This window comes from Nematostella vectensis, chromosome 10, assembly GCF_932526225.1.
Source record: "Nematostella vectensis chromosome 10, jaNemVect1.1, whole genome shotgun sequence".
Classification (NCBI taxonomy): domain Eukaryota; kingdom Metazoa; phylum Cnidaria; class Anthozoa; order Actiniaria; family Edwardsiidae; genus Nematostella; species Nematostella vectensis.
Genome location: NC_064043.1, coordinates 8,902,511 through 8,924,218, shown reverse-complemented (window position 1 = coordinate 8,924,218; position 21,708 = coordinate 8,902,511). Strand labels below are relative to the sequence as shown.

Genomic DNA, 21,708 nt, shown 5'->3' with positions numbered 1-21,708 from the left:
ACTGAAAATTAGACATTCTTATAAAAAAAGGGTGTAGCTGTGTTAGTCCTGGGTTTGCAAAAAAAAAGTGGTGTTGCGAATGGTAGAGGCCACATGTTTCCCTGTTTGTTTGTTTGTCAGTTCTTTTGCTGATATATATTTTTTTGTTATATTTATGTTTTGAATCTAAAATATTTACAATTTATTTAACATTGACAGATATGTATTATATTTCAAAACTTTTATTATCTCTATTTTTGTATAAAAAATACATCGTGCATGCCATTTTATGATAGTATACATCTAGGTGAATGTTTTATGCGCACATGTAAGATATAGTTTATGTACAGTTTATAGATGTTTGTTATACTATTATATTTATTTGTGCTTTTACAAAACCATCCCATTAATTCCCTCGGGTTTTTCGTGACATGTTATATCTAAATGGTTTTTACCATAAATATATTTGCTACATTATTTGAACTGTAAAATCCGAAATAGTATTCCTACTTAAAATGTATAAAAAAGCTATCCTAGACAAGTTTATGCACCATGTCGTTTTTCACTTTTGATGTGTAGCTTGTAGGCAAAGGGTCTAGTAAAACTCCTACACCGGGCTGCCTGTCTCGCCGCGGATTTGTCTCCGGGGCCCCGGGAGAGACTGGTACACCCGCTGAATTCTGTACTACGGGCTCATCCTTAGTGTTATCCTCTCTAGACGTGAGCCTGCGGTATGTGCCGGTTGACTGTGTGAGTTTCTTGCCCGGGCCTTTGCGTACGCCTGCGCGCGAGAGGATGTTTGCAACATGATGCTTTTCCTAGAAATCAAGAAAATTCTTAGAATTGTAACAGACATCAAATGATAATTACTAATAACTTTTTATTACTAATAACTATTTATGTGAGTGTTCGGAAGACGTTTATCCTATAAACCATTCTTAGAATTATAGTGGACACCAAAAATATAATTGTGACTGTAAACTCTCGGAACTGTGCTATTGTGTAGCCTGCTAGGATATTTTGAACATTAATTAAACATACTAAAAACGAAAGACACACTAAAAACATACTAAAAACGAACTATTTACAGCATCTGTAGATCTGGAGTTAAAAGTTTAAATAAATTATTACATATTATATTATATATTATACTCAATATGAGTATAGTATTGCGTGACTCATTCAATCATTTGTCACGCAAGTGTAAGGAATTAGTTTACCATACGTACCCTCCTCTGCGCAAGTCTCACGTCTGCGGGAACATCAGGGATTAACCACTGGATCAGGTATTTGATGGTGAACACGATATGCTGAACGGTGAGAAACAACGAGAGAGTAAGACCGATAAGACAAATTGAAGTGTTATATGCACCTTGTAGCTATCTATTTGGCATAACTAGCCTTCCTTTCTACCAGTAAGTAAACCCCTTGCTTACAGAAACCTGTGCCTGACATCTCTGAATCATTCCTAGACATCTAGGGACTTCTCGGTTGAACATGGGGACTTCTCGGTTGAATCTTGGGATTGACCGCCAGTTTGAGTAGATCGATTGACAAAAACCTTAGGGGCGTGGTTGACAACTCGTAGAGAAGTGTTGAATGATATGAATCTCACCTCAAATCCAATTAGCAGCCATAAGCGACTGAGGGTTATTTCCTTTGTCATTATAATGGTAGTGTTGGTGGTGGGGTCGAGGGTGGTATTGGAGGTAGACACGTTACTGTATTCCTCCCAGTTTTTGCCGTAATCTGAGGTGAAGGTGACCAGGAAGCCGTTTGTGACCACACCCACAATATTCAGGAATTCCAAGATACCGAACCACATACCTGGACACCATCAAAGCATTTTGTAAGAAGCAACATTATAGAAGTATATCTAAGCGGTTACGGCCGCTCAAGGTATCTAAATTCAAATATATATAGTAACCGCAGTGAAAAAGGTTGCCGCTTAATGGATGCGGTAGCTTAACAGAAGTACAACTACACTTTCGTTTACAAAAAACAAACAAACAATAATCACCTCCACAAATGCCATTTGTTTAAGAATAAAGCCCAGATAAATTGACGTTATTTTACGTGGCCGTTTACCTAAAATTCACCAAGTGCTTATCTAGGGTTCATTGTTTCCTTTCAACCGGGACATTAAAGATATGAACTTTTGACCGTTTCTTTACAATAAAAGATTTTCGAAAGAGAATTCGGTGAGCCATTTCGAAGGTAAAACTGTAATGCAAGATTTACGCTTGAGTTCGTCGAAGTCACCGAGGGTCACTTACCTATATCCTCGGCACGGTAGGCGATGGGTCTACGATTTACCCAGAGTAACCTTCGAGCGTCGATCTTCATGTCAATCAAATTGGACAAGAGTGCTATCAGCGGGGCCAGCGGGAACGCGGCGGCGAACAGCTGTCAATCATAGACAAGGGTTAAGTCTTTTGCTTACACTTTTGCTTACAAAGAAAGACCCACAAAGAAATAACTCAGTATTGAAACTCACCATTAGAAACCCATACTGCAAAACTGAAAAAGAAAAAAAAAACTAGTATTTAGTTAATGTTGTCTTACATAATTCAACAGCAGACTTGTAAATATAAAAGTATAAGCATGAGTATTTGCTATAACCGAGAATTTAATTTATTCGACGGCCTGATGAAAATGGTGAAGTACTGTAGATTAACAACAGAATTAATGAGTAGTTAAGCAGAACGACATTGATTCCTTAACCTTAGGTCGCAGGTGTTACTCTTATCTTTTTCCGTGGAGTCTCAAAAATATACTCTTTTAAGTGTATTATGGTCTATAGACACTGAAAAAGAGGCAGTAGCATAGGAGCGTCTATGAATCGCTTCGTGGCCATTTATATATACTTGAAATCCCTTTTAAGTATACCCTCATAGTGGTAGGTAGACACTTGTACCCTTTTCCGTGTACCCTTATAATGAAAGATAGTCATACCTTTTTCCGTGTACCCTTATAATAAAAGATAGTCATACCTTTTTCCGTGTACCCTTATAATAAAAGATAGTCATACCTTTTCCGTTTACCCTTATAATGAAAGATAGTCATACCTTTTCCGTGTACCCTTATAATAAAAGATAGTCATACCTTTTCCGTGTACCCTTATAATAAAAGATAGTCATACCTTTTCCGTGTACCCTTATAATAAAAGATAGTCATACCTTTTCCGTATACCCTTATAATGAAAGATAGTCATACCTTTTCCGTGTACCCTTATAATGAAAGATAGTCATACCTTTTCCGTTAACCCTTATAATAAAAGATAGTCATACCTTTTCCGTGTACCCTTATAATAAAAGATAGTCATACCTTTTTCCGTGTACCCTTATAATGAAAGATAGTCATACCTTTTTCCGTGTACTCGGAGAGGGTAAAGTCACCAAGCGGTTCCTTCTGCATCTCGTAAGTCAGGAAGTCTTCGATCTCACTGTTGACTTCGCCTGCTTCTTCCACCTTATTACTCCTGCAGCAACAGCATCCCTGACGCCACATGCGCTTTAACCAACTGCGAATAAACCGATGCCAAGTTTTCAACCAACAAAAAATGTCAAATTTCTTGGTATGATCGCCTTGTTAAAAATAATTAGGTGAATTTAAGAAATCGGAAACGCTGATCCAGTCGACCACAAGACAATAAAATATATCGGCAGCATATCTTGGCAACCTCAATTAACAACGTGTACAAACTGCATTGCTGGACCATAGCTTTAGGCTACCAAAACTCACTCAGTAGGCTAAGCAACACTGTAATCCGGAATAACACAACCTATGTGTTCAAGTCCAACTTTACCATTACGCTAGTCAATCAAAGAAGACGTAAGGACGAAGGAGGTCCGTTAATCAAAGATTACTTAAGATGTCCGTCAATCAAAGATTACTTACGGCAGTATGATGTCCGTCAATCAAGGATTACTTAAGATGTCCGTCAATCAAAGATTACTAACGGCAGTATGTCCGTCAATCAAGGATTACTTACGGCAGTATAATGTCCGTGATGGTCTTGGGCAGGGGCTTCATGATCATGAGCATGGCTACTTGCAAGGAGAGGAGTGTCATGCAATCATTACTAGGCCCACACGAGTCATTATACTCGGCGCCCAAATCAAGAATGCCGTCCTTCGCAGTCTGCTGCCTGAAAAAGGCGATATAGAAGAGCGACGTGTACGAGTTGACGAATTGGAAGCCGAATAACTTGATTATCAGAGCGTCATCATAGGATGTTTGAGTCCGGTGGTTTTCTAAAGAGGACATAAAAAGAAATGATTAGTGTGCTACATATCTGCGCGTAGTGTGCTACAACGCTGGAGCGGCAAACTGATTGGTTGATTACTTGATCGATTGATTGCGGTTTGCGGTTTGCTCTTGTTTTATCAAGCGCTGTAAAGACTAAAGAATTCAGGCCTCGCATAGTTTTATTAAGAGCATCACAAAACGAGCAGAATTAAACTTCATGAAAAAATACCGTAATTTTTTCTATAAGAGGACGGATAAAGACTAATTTGCGCACACAAATATTTCACAGTGATAACGCAAAAATCTAAAATTGGTGGATAACACGGTTCTCTTGCTAAAATGGAAACCCAAAACCAGACTTACCCCAATCCGTAAGTTTGTTGGCAAGAACTTGATAAACCTGTGAAACAGTCGTGAAACATACGTAAGAAAAACAAGTAAGACAGAAAATAATATTAAAACATTACACTACCTTGCCCATGAACATGATTGAGCACGTGTTTAGAAATGTAGACGTCAAACTTGCTAATGTTGGCCCCAGAAGCCCTTCCTTGGCGAAAAAGTCTACCCTAGCGATGATCCGGTAAATGATAACTCCGACCAGACTAGCAAGTACCAGACATACCTAAAAAAAAGATTATTGATAACTTGATTGCACTAAGACAGCCGCTCTGCAAAGGGCCCACAAGGACGCGAATACCCATTATTTACATGACATAAAACCTTAATATCTATACCCAGACCCAAAGTCTAGTGGAAGGTGTTCTTAGTGGGTTGCCTGTGCTCGGAGATGAATCGTGAGGTGGTGTGGGGACTAGGATAAGCTCACAGTCACAACACTTTTATACCAACCACAGGAAACCCGGTCAGATACCCGGGTACGAACGTCTGGGACTAGGGTATGCCCACATACAAACCCAAAGAGGAATACGTGGAAGACTTGGCATGTCTGACAGGGCACCGCAAATAAGCTAAAAGGGCGTGAAAAGTATTCACTGTCTAAAGGAGCAGCAATTTAGAAAAAACTCACCATCAGAAGTAAAATGCCAAATGAACCACTCATTTTCCACACTCTGCGAGCAAATGGGTAAAAAGGCTCTTCCTCTCCAGTAACAGGGTCCTGAAAAGCAATAAAGTGCAGAGTTATCTCACAAAGTATATAGAAAAATACTCATAAGACCAGGAGCAATGAAGTGCAGAGTTATCTCACAAAGTATATAGAAAAATACTCATAAGACCAGGAGCAATGAAGTGCAGAGTAAGCTCACAAAGTATATAGAAAAATACTCATAAGACCAGGAGCAATGAAATGCAGAGTAAGCTCACAACTGATACAAAAATACACACAAGACCAAGAAACGGAAATATATTCTGAAAAATATTGATTCACCAGCACCAGACACGAATAGCTTATGAAGAAATGCGTCAAATATTTCATTTAAAAAAAAATCAAACATTCAATTTATGGCGTCTCAAATCGGCCGATGTAAATAGATGCTTTCTTTGCACTGAGTTTTCGCTAAGATGACAAAACGGCGGCCATAGAAATGAGGTCTGTTGTAATACCGGTGTCATTTTAGTGTCATAAAACCGAGGTCTGTTGTTTTACCGGTTTGATTTTGGTGCCATAGAACTGAGGTCTATTTGGTTCCTGCTCTTCATACATGTCCACATCCCACTGGTATGCTAGCCGAGCTGTTGTACGCTTCCACAACTCTAGAAATATCGTCCCTACACAACGGGAGACAAAAGTGAGGCCGGTTAAGAGACTTAGGCACCCTATAGCCTGGCTGACATACGCTTTTTACATTCAGTGACAAAGTCATATTCGCATAACACAACTTGCTACGCAAAGAAAGACTTGACAAATTCTCTCACCCCACAAACATATGATGAGTGCAAAGTAGGGTGTGGCATTGTTATCAAATGCCTTCTTCGCCCACTTGTTGATGATGGTGCTGGCAGTTGCATTAGGGGTTCTTAGAGGGCTCTCATTCACACTAAAAGGAAAATGATGAATGACTTTTAGTTTGTGGTTACTGTACTAGATGGTTAATACAGTTCGCTTAATGGCCTTGCCTGCCAGGGGGACTTCCATTCCTCTAAGAGATAGCAGACTTGGCATGGTCAATTCTTTATTTAACACTAAGAGATAGCACAACTGTCAATTGCTGACAAAAAAAGCTGGAAGTATCAGGTGCTCTGTTGTCTTGTGGTTTACAGTAAAAATATTTTGGGCATTTTGGGGTACCATTAGCATAAAGACCATTAAAGGATAGCAGAGTCGGTAGAATTGTTGAACATCCCCAAGGGGGCCGCAATTGCTGGTAGAATTTTTAACCTAAAAGATAGAGCAATCAACCATGTCAATTTTTATGGAGAACCCCACCCCCTCCACCCCCCCCCCCCCCCCCACCACCACCACAAGGTCTTGCTTACCAACAACTTTTCAAATAATATAAATTAGAAAAGAGCTTTTATTATAAGAATGTCCCATGGACACGTCAGTCCTTGCAGGAACTTGGCGGAAGAAAGAAAAAGATTTAAGTATGGCATTAGCCTTACTAATGTTGAGTAAATGAAGATGTGGGAATTACAAAATTAGCCTTGTCCATTTTTCAAATCTTAGAGCCAGACCACAATGTAATTAGCTGAATCTACTTTCATGAATGGTATTTTCACAAAGGTTAGGAGATGTGAATAACAATAGAGCCCAAGTAAAGCAGATTTTGTATAGCAATGTGGTAAAGTAATGATGAAAGGAGTGATTTGGTAGAAGGGTGTAGAAAGGTAAATGTTAACAGATTATAAAGTGAATGAAATGAAATGTGTCCAGGAATGACTCACCTTCCAGCCAATGGACCACCAAACCATTGAAGGGTACTGAAGAATGTGAGGGAATGTGGAAGGTTATGAAGAATACAGGTCAGAGACAAAGAGAGCATGCAATCTGGTCTAGAGGAGATACAAATGCTGCTCATGCAAGAGTGCAAAGAAGGTATTTTCAAGATGGTAGACAAAAAACACACACACACGAGAAAAACCTGTGCTGGATTGAAATGTTGATGGGCAAAGGGCCAGGAGAAGATCATGTAATTTAGAATTCCATGCGATTAGAAGACATGCATGCTCATTTTCTCAATGGATCTGTAATGCAGGAAGTGACAAAAAGACTAAAGCCTTTAAGAGGTTCACTTTGAAAACAAGAGCAATGGGAAACATCTGCCTCAAATACCATACAGTGGGAAGGCACACATGCACAATTTCTAAATAATCTCCAATACAGCAAGTTATAACAAGACTAAAACCTTCCAAAGATAAAATTGGAAAACAGAAAGATAGTGAGACAATCTGCATGTGTTTGGAAAGGGCATATTGCAGGACTCAAAAGTGCCAACCAAGATGTGTGGTGTCTTCTGATGCCAAAGGGTGACAGAAGATGGAAAGTGCTAAAGAGTGAGAATATTACTTTGTGAAAGAAAGGTACAAAGCTGCACATGTAGGTTACAACTTAATTTCGAAGAGGTGACAAAAGAAGGAAAAAGCAAAGAAGACAGAACTTTTAAGAATTTAATAGATTATGGTATGTATACATAAGGCATGCAAAACTGTGGACCTTGCATTTGATTTCATGCTGTTTAACATGTTGATTTGAGCTTGTAAAATACTCACGCTACAATAAGCCCCCACAAAAAGATTGCAAGTCCAAGAAGCATCGGAATGATCAGGGAAAATGTCAGCGAACCTGGATTAAGAACAAAATCAGATTCAGTCTGAGTCACTGGCAAACATCGTCTACACATTGAGTTGATGCATTTACCTAACCAGGCGAAATACAATGCAATCTGCTCCCCAAAGTAGTTCTTAACCTTCCACAAAGGCTGGAACTTGAAAACCTTCAGCCATGTATTGTCAAGAAATTTTCTTGGGTCTGAAATATCTTGTCCCCACAAATATGTTCCATCATCCCCCAAATCAGGAAGTGGAAACTTTGGATCCAGACTAGATTTCTCATGAAGAATGAAGGCATCCTTATATGCTCCTTCAAGAAGCAGATATCGAAGACCTGGTAACAAAGAACCAAGAAGGAATATTTCAGTTCTGATCAAAGAATGAACTCACAGTCATACATATATTAAAGACTTAGCTTGTCTCATTACATAAATTGGGCTTACTCTATTTGTACATACCCTGGCGATTTTGTCCAAGAACCCTGGTCTCTTTATCTCTGATATCAATACTTTTTAGAATGTGATCCACCTATTATCAAAGAAGAGCACAGCTAAGATCAGGTAGATAATAATCATGACATGACTAAAATATGTTTTCCTGTCAATCATCTTAATCTTTAAAGAACTACTACATAATTACACCACAAAAAAGTTTTAAATTTACTTACAAGCAAGGATCGTAATGCAGGTCTGAAGAAAGTATCAGGATTATCAATGCCTTCATAGATACTCTTTTTAGACACACAAAAAGGTGCACTGACAAAGTCAACTGAAATGAGAGTTTAAGACGTATTATACAAATGTAATTGTGCACTCCATATTTCACAGTTCTGTTAAGTAAACCACATAATTTATATACCTTCAGTATCAGTCTTAAATTTGTCTAACAGGCGACGTAGAAAGCCACGGCTTGGTGCTTCAGGGACTTCATACTGTAAAAACAATGTTTTTATATGGGATCAGTAAGGGGCGTGTTAAGACCATTATGTATATATAATCTGACTTCAATTATAAATGACATACAGAGCTGATATAATAAGTAATATAAGTGTTGCCATGGAGATGTACTAATGGCTTACCCCAGCAAGTGGCATCTCCAGAACAACATTCTCTGCCTCAACGCACAACCTCTCAAATGGACAGTGGAACACAGTAAACGTGTACTCTATGGTGTACTTCTTTTCAATCTTGAACGCTTCTTTTGATAGCTTCTTTTCAAAGATGGCTCTCAGCCGTTCATGTGAATTATTATTATCACCTGTTTTGTGCACAAGAACATAATCATAATGCCATGCTTTCTCTCTAACGCCATTATCTTTTCCCTTCAGTGCCAGCTCTATGGCTTCCCTCCTGATATCTTTTTTACCTTCCTCAGGGCTTGGTTCTCGTTCATGAATGTCCTCATCAATTCTTATCAACTTTTGTCCACTACTTCTACCAGATGAAATTACCTCATCATTAAGTTCTTTAAGATTTTCATAATTGTACCCGAAATTCTCCTCTTCACCTTCGTCTTCCTTCATTCTAACATGTTTTCTTTTCTTCTTTTTCTTTTTCACTTTGTCAGGTTGTTCCTCTGTAGTTTTTGGTAGAGAACTTAGTTCTCTAGTGGGAATTGCGTGGTCGATAATAGGAAGAACTTCTTTATTTGTGCCAATATTGCGTATGCTTGGCAGGTGATGTTCTTGACTTCCTCTAAACGTATAGCTTTGGGAGCTTTGGTTTAGATGATCGACGTGTACTGAGCTTGGCCTTTCACTTTCTTCATCCTCAATAGTAATGGCCCTTTCCTTTGTTTCTCTTTCCTCAAGTTCCATTATCTATTTCATCCTTTGTCGCTGTAAATAACTAAATAATTTGCCAACCACTAAGATAAAAATATAAAACCAGGTCTTTGATTATCTGTACAATGTAACATGCGAGTGGGCGATCAAAACAAAGAGATGACGAGAATGAAGTGGCTATTAGTTGAAGAATTGATGAGACAAATACATCTGCAGTTCACACACACTTTGTGGATGAAACGAACTCGAGTTCATAGGTACTTTTGATCCCAGTTCCCCTAGCAGTGATGATATCCAATATATCTAGTACTGCAAGAAAGCGTAGAATGAAGCGACAATAAATCTTTTTTTAGTAATCCACGGCTTGCGGTCTCAAGTAGCGTGCTAGTTGTTTCTATGTTCGTTCTTCGTTCGGAGAATGAATGAAGCCTTCCCTCGTGAGGATTCCAATCTCATCTGAAATTTCACTGCATTCCACTGCAGTTTTACTACTCTAATCACATCAATATTTGAATTGGTTTGTAGATCGAGTACGGAGGATTCAGTCTGCTTAAATTTGCTTTCCCTCCTAGGAGTCGCTGCCTCGACAACCACGTAAACACAGGGACATTTGCATAACAAAAGCCAGAGCAGGGAATAATTATCAGATCATGGTTTGATAAGAATATTCCAGCTTGTCATATGTAAACAAATGCACTGAGGTTATCACTTTCGGTCATTATATAGACTGATAGTTTTTAGAATCAAAGTATTTACAAAGAGAAATTCTAACATTCTCGCTATTTGCATTTTGAAGGGTTGAAGCGAGTTATTATCGAGTGAACAAATCTATTCGTAGGATCATCGGTAATGATATTCGGAGAGTATTCGGAAGTGCCGAGCGCTGCTTTATCGAAAGTCCGATGACCAGATAATATTGCAGACTCGGTCAATCCAACATGGCCTCCAAACCGGCGAAAGGAGAACAGAGAGCCCTAATTCAAGAAGAAATAAAAAATACTGGAGAGCGTATACGCCAATTAAAACTACAAGAACAGACAGATGAAGTTAAAAACAAGGTTTGTATGAAAACCGGGGTTTAGGTTCTCCCAGGGTTATGGATTTTCACGTGAGTTGATTTCTGATGCAATCCGTAAGATTTCGACAAGCCTTTTTTCTAAAACGCACGTGGTAGCTTGATTGAATGTAATTGAATGTAAAATGATTAACTTCAGTAGACGACACACAAATTGACTTTAAAAGGAATAGTGAGCTTTCATTATGATAGAAGCACAAGTGAGATTTGATCATAGATACTGTGAATATGGAATATGAATAACCAAATTGGAAAACAAATTCTCATGCAAAATAAAAATTTCGTCTTTCAGACATGAAGTCATTAAGAGTCGTTAGCCAAGTCGTTAAAGGCTTCAGGGTTACCCCTTTGTTCCATCGTGACTCCCAAGTCGCTATTCTTACTTGTAGATTCTGTATAGATAGCAAGGTCAGTCATCAACACGTGTCTCATTGATTATTTGATCCCTCTGCTCATAAAATCAATTTTTTTTATCAGATTATTATCAACTTTTTGTGTGTGGTTATTTCACAGATAAAAGAAGAGACATCTAAGCTGGTGGAACTAAAAAAGGAGCTTGGAGATGGAGGGAAAACTCAAAAGTTTGTTCTTAAAACACCTAAGGTGGGCCTTCATAAACATAAAACATAACATAAAAGCATTACATACTGTACCCATCATTTACAGTATTTTTCGTTTCTCAATTCATGGTTTCATTATAATTATCATTCTATGAGAGTGAGGATACCTGAAATTTGAGTAACACATGATGGCTATGAGTGTGCAGGACAACACTGCTTTTGATTTTTTTAATGTGAATATTTCTGTTTGTTTATCAGGGGACTAGGGACTACATGCCAAAGCAGATGGCTGTGCGGCAAAGAGCGTTTGAAGTGATTGTAGGGGCTTTTGAGAGACATGGTGCTGTTCAAATTGATACCCCAGTCTTTGAGTTAAAGGTTAGTTTGAAAGATATCTATCCAACAATGCTTTATTAATGTATATGACTGCCAGTCAAAGATGCAGTCCAGCAGACAGGCATGCATAGAGAAGAATAGATGACAGATACACACAAGGGTAAGAAGGCAGACAGACTGATAGAAAGATAGATGATAGACAGGCAAGCAGACAGACGTGCAGAAAAAGACAGGCAATAGATTTAAAGTAAGGAAATTAGGCAGGAATACTCTGTAAGCTGAAGAATCGACCAAAGAATAGTAACATTATTATATTGAGAGTTGGATACAGTTTATGGAAGTAGAATACAGTGAAGCTAGGATTTATATATGTCACGGGTCTGGCATTTAACTTATGGGTGGTCATGGGCTCCTCACACTCGAAGTGAGACACTGTGCCCCATTGCGTACAGTGGACTGTTGTTCCTCAACACCCCATATGTGGCTATCCTCTGAATGCTGGACCCAAGATCAACCTGACCCCGTCAGGCGGAGCCCCCTTCACCTAGCTAGAGAGCATTTTGCTGGCTAGGTTTCAGGTCTTCTACATTACTACTTTATCATTCATTGATATTCTCCTTATCCAAGACAGCTTTGATTTTGCAAGCATTCTATGGAGAATCGTTTTTAGGATCTTTTGTGGGTTGATTTTAATGTCTATATCAATTGTAGGAAACACTCACAGGGAAGTATGGAGAAGATTCCAAGCTGATCTATGACCTAGCTGACCAGGGAGGGGAAATGCTCTCCCTCAGATATGACTTAACTGTATCCTGATGTTTTGTGCCAGCACAAGTAGAAACAAGGTTACTGAACTGATTAATTACAACTCCTTTAGTTGTATACATAGCTGATACTGTTTGCATTCTTGTGCTACAGTATTTGTGCAATACCAGTACATTTTACCTTTGTCTTATTATCAAATGTACAAAATTTTCAAAATATCTTATTGTTCACAGCTGAATGGACCTGCAGAATTGGTTTATTCTGTTATTTTATGGTCATTAATTGCTAAATCGAAATCCCTTGTTAGTATTTCCTTGACACTGCGTCTTCAGGTACCTTTTGCTAGATATGTAGCAATGAATAAAATTGATAAAATAAAGAGATACCATATTGCTAAAGTTTACCGGAGAGACAATCCGGCCATGACCCGTGGGAGATACAGGGAATTCTACCAATGTGTAAGTCTCTTGTCCTTTTGAACACCTTCCATAGAAGCATTAAAAATATGATCATGGCTATCGCAATGATTATGATGGTTATTTTGATATGATGTGATGATGATGATAATGGTAATGATAAAATTAGTGATGGTGACAATGCGGATGATAGTTATGGTGGTGATGATTGTATAGCATTGGTGATAACCGTGGTAGTGGTGTTGATGTTGCTAGTTAGCTAATGCAACTCTAACGTCAACTCTCCCGCATTAGACGGTCTCAAGATTTTTTACCCCTTCTCTCGCGTTGAGCACCAGATCTCTCGCTTTTTAGCGACCTTTACTTTTTCAATAATTTTTTGTAGAAAATCGACATTTTGCCTATTTTCCTTTTAAAAAACTAAAACAATAATCCCCTTGCATAGCGCAATTAATCTAATACCCTTGTGAGATCTGGATTTGAGCGTGAGAGCTTTCTATACAGCAAACGCCTGCGAGGGTATACCCACCCCTCCACAAAAAATAAACATACTCCACCCAAAAAATCTCAAGCCTTGAGATTTTCTGGGGTTGACAGGTATGCTAATGGGGTGTTGGTAATAATCTTGATGTACTTTAGTAGTGGTGATAATGATTAAATGATGATGGTAGTGATGTTAACATATTAATAGTTATTGTAGCCATTACTAGTGGTGGTAGTGATATTGTAATTATTGTGTTGATGATGTCATGGTGATGATTTTTTGCTCCACGAGTAAGTCAGCGTGCTGGTGTTTCACTTCACCAACACTGTGTTACACTTGTGGTACAGCCAGTGATCGGCACTCACTGTTGTCATGTCTCGTCTTGAGGATGGCAGCAGGCTGAGAATGATCATGTGTTCTCTAAAACACCGTGCACATGGCTTATACCGACAGCCTATGTACCAGATGGGGAACATACATAGGTACATCTATAAAGAACAATAAATAATGTATATACAATAGAAGCCTGCAAACTCAACTTCTGACAACCCCTGCTTTGAACACTGCTGAGTTTCAGGAAGCAGGGTTTTACTGTATATAAAAAAATTGAAAGATTAAAATTTAAGAAACATTCAAGTGGTGGTGAAGCCAAGGAATTATGGTATAAATATAATCTTATGATCTGACAATGATGTGAATATTATGTGCTTATACAGAATTGACTTGATGTCTTTCAGGATATTGATATTGCTGGTCAATATGATGCCATGATCCCAGATGCTGAGTGTGTAAAAATTGTTGCAGAGATTTTGGCAGATTTAGAGTTAGGAGATTTTAAAATAAAAGTGAGTGATGCCCAATATAAAACTTGAGTTATTTTAGAAATCTTTTGCAGAACTTTTTCAGCTGGAGCACTGTAAAATAGGTCTATAGTATAAAAAAATGTATCACTAGTTTAACATTCTTTTCATTGCGTATGACAGGTTAACCATAGAAGGCTGCTGGATGGGATGTTTGCTGTGTGTGGCGTTCCAGAGGGCAAGTTCAGGACCATATGTTCTGCTGTTGATAAGCTGGATAAAGTATGTATCATATTTATCTTATTTTACTCATCTTTTCATAACAACACTTTGACTGAAAAGTGTAGTATCTACAGGATCTAGTACCTGGTAATGGTATTCAATCTTCCAGGCGACTTGGGAAGAAGTTAGGAAAGAGATGGTTGATGAGAAGGGTTTGGAAGGCTCTGCTGCTGATCGTATTGGAGAGTATGTGAAGCTTTCAGGTGGTATGGATCTGGTCGAGAGACTTGCACAAGATGGTGAACTCATGAAGAATAAGAACGCCAAAGAGGCTCTTGAGGACATGAAGCTTCTACTGCAGTACTGTGAACTTTTTAATGTTACAGACAAGGTAATAACCGTGTTAAAAGCCAGCCTTTGCCTGATCTTGTAAGGGCGGTCCACCATCTCCATTGTTAGAGACGTTACATGACTCTACGTGATAATATTTGTTTTTATTTTCTTGGAAAAAATTGCTGCATATTTGAATTCAACATGCATCACAAGTATTCACATTCACTCTGTCAAACACGTCATATTCTACATCTGCGTAAAGTGAATACAACAAGTCACATGACATTTCAACCAACCTTTTCAAGAAGATCTGTATATGAACTGTAAAATAAACCAAAAATAGGACCTTTTGCATTTTTTTATCATCTTCTGTCTGTATGAGTGTATGACTATTGAGTGAAAGTGGCATTCATTATTCAAACATCCTCCCTAACCAAATCCTAACGGAACTTTTTTTTCTTTGGTTTTGTATAAGGAATTTATTTATGTTTGGTATTTTCCCCTTCAGGTATTGTTTGACCTTAGTCTAGCTAGAGGGCTCGACTATTACACAGGAGTCATCTATGAAGCCATTCTGACAGGAAAGCTACCTGACCTTGGAAAGGCAGAAAAGGGTAGGTATGCTCCTGATCATATTTGGGCCTTACGGAACTGACCATATATAGAACTTGCCAATATGACTAATCAGGAATCAGGTCAAGCTGATGAAAGAGTGAATTTTGGAGGTTAATCCACCCTCCTGCAACTGCAATGCTTAATGATGAGAGCACAGATACAACATCAGGTGCATACCCAGGATTGGCTGAGGGGGGTGCGCAGTCATGGGTTCCATATGGAAAAAACACAGTATTTACTGCGTGACCAAGATAACCGTGAACACCGGAAATATGTATGGAATGTTTATTCCGACCAATCACTCGCTAGATATTCAAACAGTCAACTAGAAACATGTCTCAGTGTCTGAATTCTCGCGTCTGATTCGTCAGAAGACAATAAACATTCCACACATATTTAAGGTGTTCACGGTTTTACTGGCTGCGCTGTAAAGATTCCTTAATAAAATATGAACCACTTTTTGGCCACCAAGTGGGGTGTGCACCCCCTGGGTACACGCCTGAACATGGTGAATTGGATGGCATAGAGGGCATCCCAGCAGGCTGACATGGACTTGTGTCAGATATCTAGAATTTCAATAGTTTTCGTAGAGGGATGAAAACCGAATGTCCTTGAAAAACCCTCAGAACAAAGGTAAGAACCAACAAACTTAGTTAACTTTGAATGAAACCGGGTATCTAACCCAGAATCCAGTGTTGAGAAGCACAGGTATTACAGAGTTATGCTCTGTCCCCATGCTTCCCGTATGCACCCTAGTTAACACTTCCATTGGCTTTCCAGGTGAACCAGTGGGTGTCGGCTCAGTAGCAGGTGGTGGCCGATATGATAACCTTGTTGGGATGTTTGACCCAAAAGGAAGGAAGGTAGATCCTTGTGCTGTCTGGAATTTTACTCAGGACAGTATTACTCATGACATAACCCATAGACTACTCTTAGGCGTTTACTCAGGCGTTATCTTACTCTGGACATAACACATGAACTGCTCTCAGGCGTTTTCTTACTCAGAAAACATAGACTGCTCTCAGGCGTTTTCTTACTCAGAAAACATAGACTGCTCTCAGGCGTTTTCTTACTCAGGACATAACACAGAGACTGCTCTCAGGCGTTTTCTTACTCAGAAAACATAGACTGCTCTCAGGCGTTTTCTTACTCAGGACATAACACAGAGACTGCTCTCAGGCGTTTTCTTACTCAGGACATAACACATTGACTGCTCTCAGGCGTTTTCTTACTCAGGACATAACACATTGACTGCTCTCAGGCGTTTTTTCAGGCGTTTTCTTACTCAGGACATAACACAGAGACTGCTCTCAGGCGTTTTTTTCAGGCGTTTTCTTACTCAGGATATAACACATGCTCTCAGGCGTTTTCTTACTCAGGACATAAAACATTGACTGCTCTCAGGCGTTTTCTTACTCAGGACACAACACACGGACTGCTCACAGGCGTTAACTCGTTGATTTTAGTGTAAGAAACTCCACTTGATTCATTTTGACACTTGAACTAGAAGAGAGACGATTGGGTGTTTCATTTCAACCCTCGCGTCCTCCACAGCTCTTGTTTAACCAGTACAAAACCGAATGCGGCAACAACTCGATGCCTCTAATGAAAATCGCCACGTAAAAATTATAAACAGTATATAGTGCATTTAAAAAACTGTTGCAATTAGACATTATATACAATATACACGTAATATAAATATTTATATATTGGATATAAGAATTTATTAAAGAAAATTGCAATTTTAGGTTCCATGTGTTGGCGTCAGTATAGGAATAGAGCGCATATTCTCTATCCTTGAGGCGAAGTCAGAGGTAAGCGATAACGCAACACGTTTGCCGAGTGTCCACTTGATTGCGCTCCATGAGCAATCCTGGTGTCTTTCTTCCTGCAGGCATCAGACAAGAAGATGAGAACAAACAAGACGCAAGTGCTCGTAGCATCAGGACAGAAGAACATGTTGCAGCACAGACTGAAACTTGCCAGTGAGCTATGGGAGGCGGGTGTTAAGGTGAGTGTTGCAAGATGAGAGGGTCTGGCAAGCCGAAGACAGCACAACGTAACCGTATACCGAAATGGTGGATGGTACACCCTGGCTTTATTATATTAACCACAGGTAACCAACATATTGTAACAGTTACCAAAGAATAACAAGGACAAATTAGCGTCAACCCTTTTCTCCTTGAGATAAATGTAAAGCCTTTCTTTTGCACCGACAAAGGCGTGGTTTCGAAGCGCTAGCGCAGATACTCAGAGATCTACAATATACCACTTGAAACCTGTGTTTATTTGATTAGCTGTTTCCTACCCTAGGCTGAAGTTCTGTACAAAAAGAACCCCAAGATGTTGAACCAGTTCCAGTTTTGCGAAGAGGGTGGAGTCCCACTGTGCTTGGTGATCGGCGAGAAGGAGTTAGAGGAGGGGATCGTTACTCTGAGGGACATGGAAAGCAGAGAGGAGGTTGGTGTTTAACCGATTCACCCCTCAACTGGCCTCTACCAGGGATAAATGGAATTCTGAATTACGAGAGGGCCGTTACAATACGGTTGAATGATTGTGTGATTTGATTGTATGCTTGTGTGTGTTTGCAGGTCAGCGTCAAAAGAGCAGATGTTTGTGACATCATCAAGAAGAGATTACAGTCTGCGTAAGGAACCCCCGACAAAAGAATACTAATTCATATATATTTAGTTGTAAAAGCTCAGTAAAAGTGCATTTTACGCCTTTACCACTTAATCGTGGGTTTCGTGTCATTCATGTGGCGTAAAACGGAATCTTCCTTATGAAATATGTCATGGGCTTGTGCATCTTTTAAGAAAACGATTTATGTACCTGTGTACCAAATTATGTAGGAAACGGGATGGTAGTTATAAAAAGGGTCATTTTTATGTGTGTATTTGGATGAAAACGTTCCTGGATATATGCTAGATGTGCCGATTTAACCTAATTGCCGAATTGATCCATGGTCAGTGCATTACTACTCTGGAATTTGTTCATTCTACCTTGTCAAGTTCGAGCCATATTTCTTGATATTTGAAGTCAATTTTTTGGTTCACACACAAAAAAACCCTGGCCTACAGAGAAAACCGCCTGCCGTAAAAGGGGATTCATTGATGCAGCAATCGGAGCTGGTGAATGATTGGGTCGGTCAGTTTCAAATAGCGTGTCAGTTCCTAGAACTGCTTCCATTAATGCACTTTTTCAGAAAAAGTAGTCTTTCTTACGCACCAGAACTAGTAACCCCAGATTGGTCTGATGGTTCCCTCAATAAGGGAGGGTGGCTGGCTAACATCTTCTAGGCCTTGTTACTTTTTGACACTGCGAATTCAATCTTTAACATAAAACACCAGGCTTCGGGTGTATCCAACACGGCAAGCGCACGTGACTCGTCCATGATACCCGTCATGGAAACTTTCAAGCCCTTTGTCCCAAGTAAAGGAGCCAGAAAAAAAGGGACACAACGCGGTGATAGAAATTTCTTTGACAACAGTTACAAATAATTCCAATGTGACAAAGCTATGATGCATTTTCTGATAGGGAATCCTATAAAGAAAAATATAAATATACAGTTCACATTTCAAGAAGCAGTTGAAATGAAGTCATTAAATATGCAATATTTGGAAAATGTGTTACACAAGCAAACAATTTTATATTACAAAGCGAACGGAAGGTGATGCATGTATAAATATAATAAAGCATCTCTTGAAAATGCCTAGGAAACTTGTCAGTCGTCATCAACATTTATATATGAATTCTTCCTATTTACATGTTTTGAGTATAAATTCCTTCACGATCAAGAATGTCGACCATCAGCTAACGAAGACCCTGGCAGAGGCTGGCCCATCTCCACAGGTAGACCGACACTACATGATAAACCGAATCTAATATGGCCGACAGGTGAAATAAGGAGTGGAATCTGGCAATGAACGGCAGTTATTATCACTCCCATTGAGGGTGTGGCCTTATGAAAGAATCTGTCAATCATCACGGCACTGTCAAGTTAGCCGTCGATAAATTTTCCCACGTGATCAGAATGAAAAGATCATCTATTAATATAATTGTTAAACTGAAGTCACGTGCATTTGATTGGGTGAGTCCGGCTCACTTATTGACGCATGCGTAGAAGCAGCCTTTTGCTGCTGGCTCAGCAGAGCGATCAATGTATCGACTTTATTCTCGAGTCGCTTGATGTCACGTGACATCTCCCTGTACTTCTCGCCCATCTCTACAGTTCTCTCGTGTGCCTCTTGGGAACACTCTACGAAATTCTCATTGATATCGGACAGCAAAGGCTCGGGGGCCTCCTCAAAGGTCTCCTCCTCGAGGTCGGACTCGGCTTGGTTTTCCGGAAACTCGTCGATAATCTCCGGAGTTATTTCGGTATCCGTCCGTATAGCGCTGAGGTCGGTGATGTTGACAAATCTACCATGACTTTCGTTGTCTTGGTTCATACTGATGTTCCGAGGTTGCGGATTTAGCGCAAGTTCGTGCTCGGTAGACAATCGGGTGTTTTCGCTCGTCGTCGCGTCACTCCTTCGGCATCCGAGTACTGGGCGGAAATTAAGCACCCGAGCCAAGAGCTTTCGTCGATTCGTTTTGCTGAAATGGTTCTTTTCTTTGCTGTTCTCTTCTAAAATCATGTGATGGACTTCGCCATTATGGTTACCTTTCTGCAAAAAAATAATAATATTGTTATTAAAGAATGTCGATCAAGCACTCCTTTGTTATTGTTTTTAATTGAAAATACAACGGTTATTTAGCAAGGAAACTTCAAAATAACAATTTGCGAATGAAGTCTGATACGTTATTCACGATATTTAATTGAAAATATATTGGTTACTCGCTTAAATTAGCCTATGGAAATGGATGTTTTTTTGTGCTCGTCATTGAGCGGGAGCATAAAATGGCGGCGTAATTGGCCTTCTTTAATAATCTGCTAATTCATTTTGCTGTTTACGGCGTTGAATCTGTTACATTTAGAAATATGGTTGGATCCAAAGTAGATCCACACGTTAGATTCAGACAGTACTTTTTTTCGATGTTATAATAGTTTATGATTTACACGTTTACATGTTTACGCTTAACGACTATCCGTTTAAACTTACAAGTGTGCCTGCTGGACTAAGTTGACCGCCCTGTAATAAGTCCTCCTATAACACGAACGTATTAGCGTTAGACAAGGCTTCGGTTCAGCTTAGATTACCGTAAAGATTCCCATGGTTATACCATTACTATGACGGTACGCAATTACTCTGGAAAGAGCGGCCATTTTCATGGACATTTATCAGTGATATTTTGCGTAAACTTGATCGAGACGCCTCTCCTCGATCGAGGAAAAAATAACTGCCTTTTTGTGCATAAGACACGCCTGGACAAATATTTTAAGGCGTTTTTTAAAAGACTGCAAGGAGTTGGAAATAAAGGCGGGCATATAAAGAAGAGGCAGTTTATAAGGTAGGAATGCATTTTTAGAATATCTTTGTAGGGCAAATCACATTTCTTAAGTTACCTGAGGGAAAAGAGTGTTTGTTTTTTTCTTAACTACTTAGTCACAATACACTCCACATGAGAGGTCTATTTTTAAAGCTTTTAGTTTATGCCTTAAACGCGTATTAACGAATGCGGCACTCTGACTAATTACCAAAGTGGACGCGCATTTAGGTGATTAGCTAAGTTAAATCAATGTTATCCAAATAGCAAGTTTTAGAGTATCTTATGGCTTATCTCCTTAAATGTCATGATATTTAAATGCTTAAATTGCGCAAAAAGACTTGAATATTTCTACTGCACTTAGATGTGGGATAAGCAATATAAGAAGCCAATATTACCTCTTCACAGAACGCATATGTATCCGCATCATCCATGGCCGTCAGCAAGCGCGCACGGGAACTTGGGTACGACTGCATGACGTCATCCAACTCCTCGATCTTGATCACGTGGCAATCGACACACGTGGCAGCGCGCAGACTCGCTACCGACTTTGGTCTTCTCCCGGCCTGCCTCAGGCTCGTGCCGTACGCGTCCCCATCAACTGCAAGGATAAACATGTTGAGCATAGCTTTAAGCATAAAGACATGGAAATGCAGTTGTAGCCCCAAAACGTTTGCAGACAAATCGCTCGCCAAATCGGACCCTTTCCGGAAGTACGGCGATTTGGTGAGCGCAGGAAGAGGGAAAGGGGGCAGATCCCCGTGTAACCATTGTGCAGGGAGGGGGTGGGGTGGGGGACACTGACTTCCCTCCTCCCCTTTTCTAATTCTACATTACCACGTCACGTGCTTTACGAAATCTTTTGAAATAAATTTAACCTAAATTACTTCTTTCTCAAAGCCAAGAGCGTGTGCTAGTTGTTTTTCA

The 21,708-nt window shown here is 39.5% G+C and overlaps 3 protein-coding genes across 15 annotated transcripts in view; 1 reads left to right on the top strand and 2 right to left on the bottom strand.

Annotated features, from left to right (window-relative positions):
• Nucleotides 1-205: 205 nt before the first annotated feature.
• LOC5513579 (anoctamin-7) lies at nucleotides 206-10,521 on the bottom strand. The gene is made up of 18 exons (XM_032383038.2): nucleotides 9,041-10,521; nucleotides 8,821-8,893; nucleotides 8,630-8,730; nucleotides 8,421-8,490; nucleotides 8,051-8,296; nucleotides 7,903-7,975; nucleotides 6,109-6,230; nucleotides 5,840-5,961; nucleotides 5,261-5,350; nucleotides 4,703-4,855; nucleotides 4,594-4,630; nucleotides 3,974-4,235; nucleotides 3,345-3,502; nucleotides 2,477-2,499; nucleotides 2,256-2,385; nucleotides 1,595-1,806; nucleotides 1,209-1,289; nucleotides 206-797 (listed from the first exon to the last, which is right to left on the bottom strand). The coding sequence occupies exons 1-18, from the start codon at nucleotides 9,776-9,778 to the stop codon at nucleotides 513-515; spliced, it is 2,976 nt and encodes a 991-aa protein (XP_032238929.2). The 5' UTR covers nucleotides 9,779-10,521; the 3' UTR covers nucleotides 206-512.
• Nucleotides 10,522-10,646: 125 nt separating this feature from the next.
• On the top strand, nucleotides 10,647-18,182 carry LOC5513539 (histidine--tRNA ligase, cytoplasmic). Of its 2 annotated transcripts, XM_032383050.2 has the most exons (15): nucleotides 10,668-10,803; nucleotides 11,113-11,228; nucleotides 11,334-11,423; nucleotides 11,639-11,758; nucleotides 12,428-12,523; nucleotides 12,814-12,939; nucleotides 14,119-14,226; nucleotides 14,365-14,463; nucleotides 14,573-14,794; nucleotides 15,245-15,350; nucleotides 16,132-16,214; nucleotides 17,100-17,165; nucleotides 17,246-17,362; nucleotides 17,665-17,811; nucleotides 17,943-18,182. In XM_032383050.2, exons 2-15 carry the CDS (start codon nucleotides 11,115-11,117, stop codon nucleotides 18,000-18,002), a joined length of 1,554 nt encoding a protein of 517 aa, XP_032238941.2. In that variant the 5' UTR covers nucleotides 10,668-10,803; nucleotides 11,113-11,114; the 3' UTR covers nucleotides 18,003-18,182. The 2 variants fall into 2 exon arrangements, with proteins under 2 accessions (XP_001633827.2, XP_032238941.2); XM_001633777.3 differs by lacking the exon at nucleotides 11,113-11,228 and having other exon boundaries at nucleotides 10,647-10,803.
• A 631-nt stretch (nucleotides 18,183-18,813) lies between these two features.
• Nucleotides 18,814-21,708, bottom strand: part of LOC5513578 (potassium voltage-gated channel subfamily H member 6) — a 33,402-nt gene continuing 30,507 nt past the window's right edge. For 11 of the 12 annotated variants that reach the window (XM_032383045.2, XM_032383043.2, XM_048733494.1 and 8 more), the window contains 3 exons: nucleotides 21,180-21,382; nucleotides 20,457-20,501; nucleotides 18,814-20,021 (listed from right to left, as the gene is read on the bottom strand). In XM_032383045.2, the coding sequence (XP_032238936.1) occupies nucleotides 19,413-20,021; nucleotides 20,457-20,501; nucleotides 21,180-21,382 (857 nt within the window). In that variant the 3' untranslated portion in view covers nucleotides 18,814-19,412. The remainder of the gene's footprint in view (nucleotides 20,022-20,456; nucleotides 20,502-21,179; nucleotides 21,383-21,708) is intronic. The other variant, XM_032383048.2, reaches the window with a different exon arrangement.

What these genes read in the sequence shown, in the direction of transcription:
- LOC5513579 (XM_032383038.2), bottom strand. Translation starts at nt 9,778, where the DNA reads ATGGAACTTGAGGAAAGAGAAACAAAGGAAAGGGCCATTACTATTGAG. An exon ending in ATTTAAGACTGATACTGAAG is followed by an intron (nt 8,731 to 8,820) that starts GTATATAAATTA and finishes CTCTCATTTCAG; the next exon opens with TTGACTTTGTCAGTGCACCT. An exon ending in ATTGTATTTCGCCTGGTTAG is followed by an intron (nt 7,976 to 8,050) that starts GTAAATGCATCA and finishes TTCTTAATCCAG; the next exon opens with GTTCGCTGACATTTTCCCTG.
- LOC5513539 (XM_001633777.3), top strand. Translation starts at nt 10,684, where the DNA reads ATGGCCTCCAAACCGGCGAAAGGAGAACAGAGAGCCCTAATTCAAGAA. An exon ending in CTGTTGATAAGCTGGATAAA is followed by an intron (nt 14,464 to 14,572) that starts GTATGTATCATA and finishes TCAATCTTCCAG; the next exon opens with GCGACTTGGGAAGAAGTTAG. An exon ending in CCTTGGAAAGGCAGAAAAGG is followed by an intron (nt 15,351 to 16,131) that starts GTAGGTATGCTC and finishes TTGGCTTTCCAG; the next exon opens with GTGAACCAGTGGGTGTCGGC.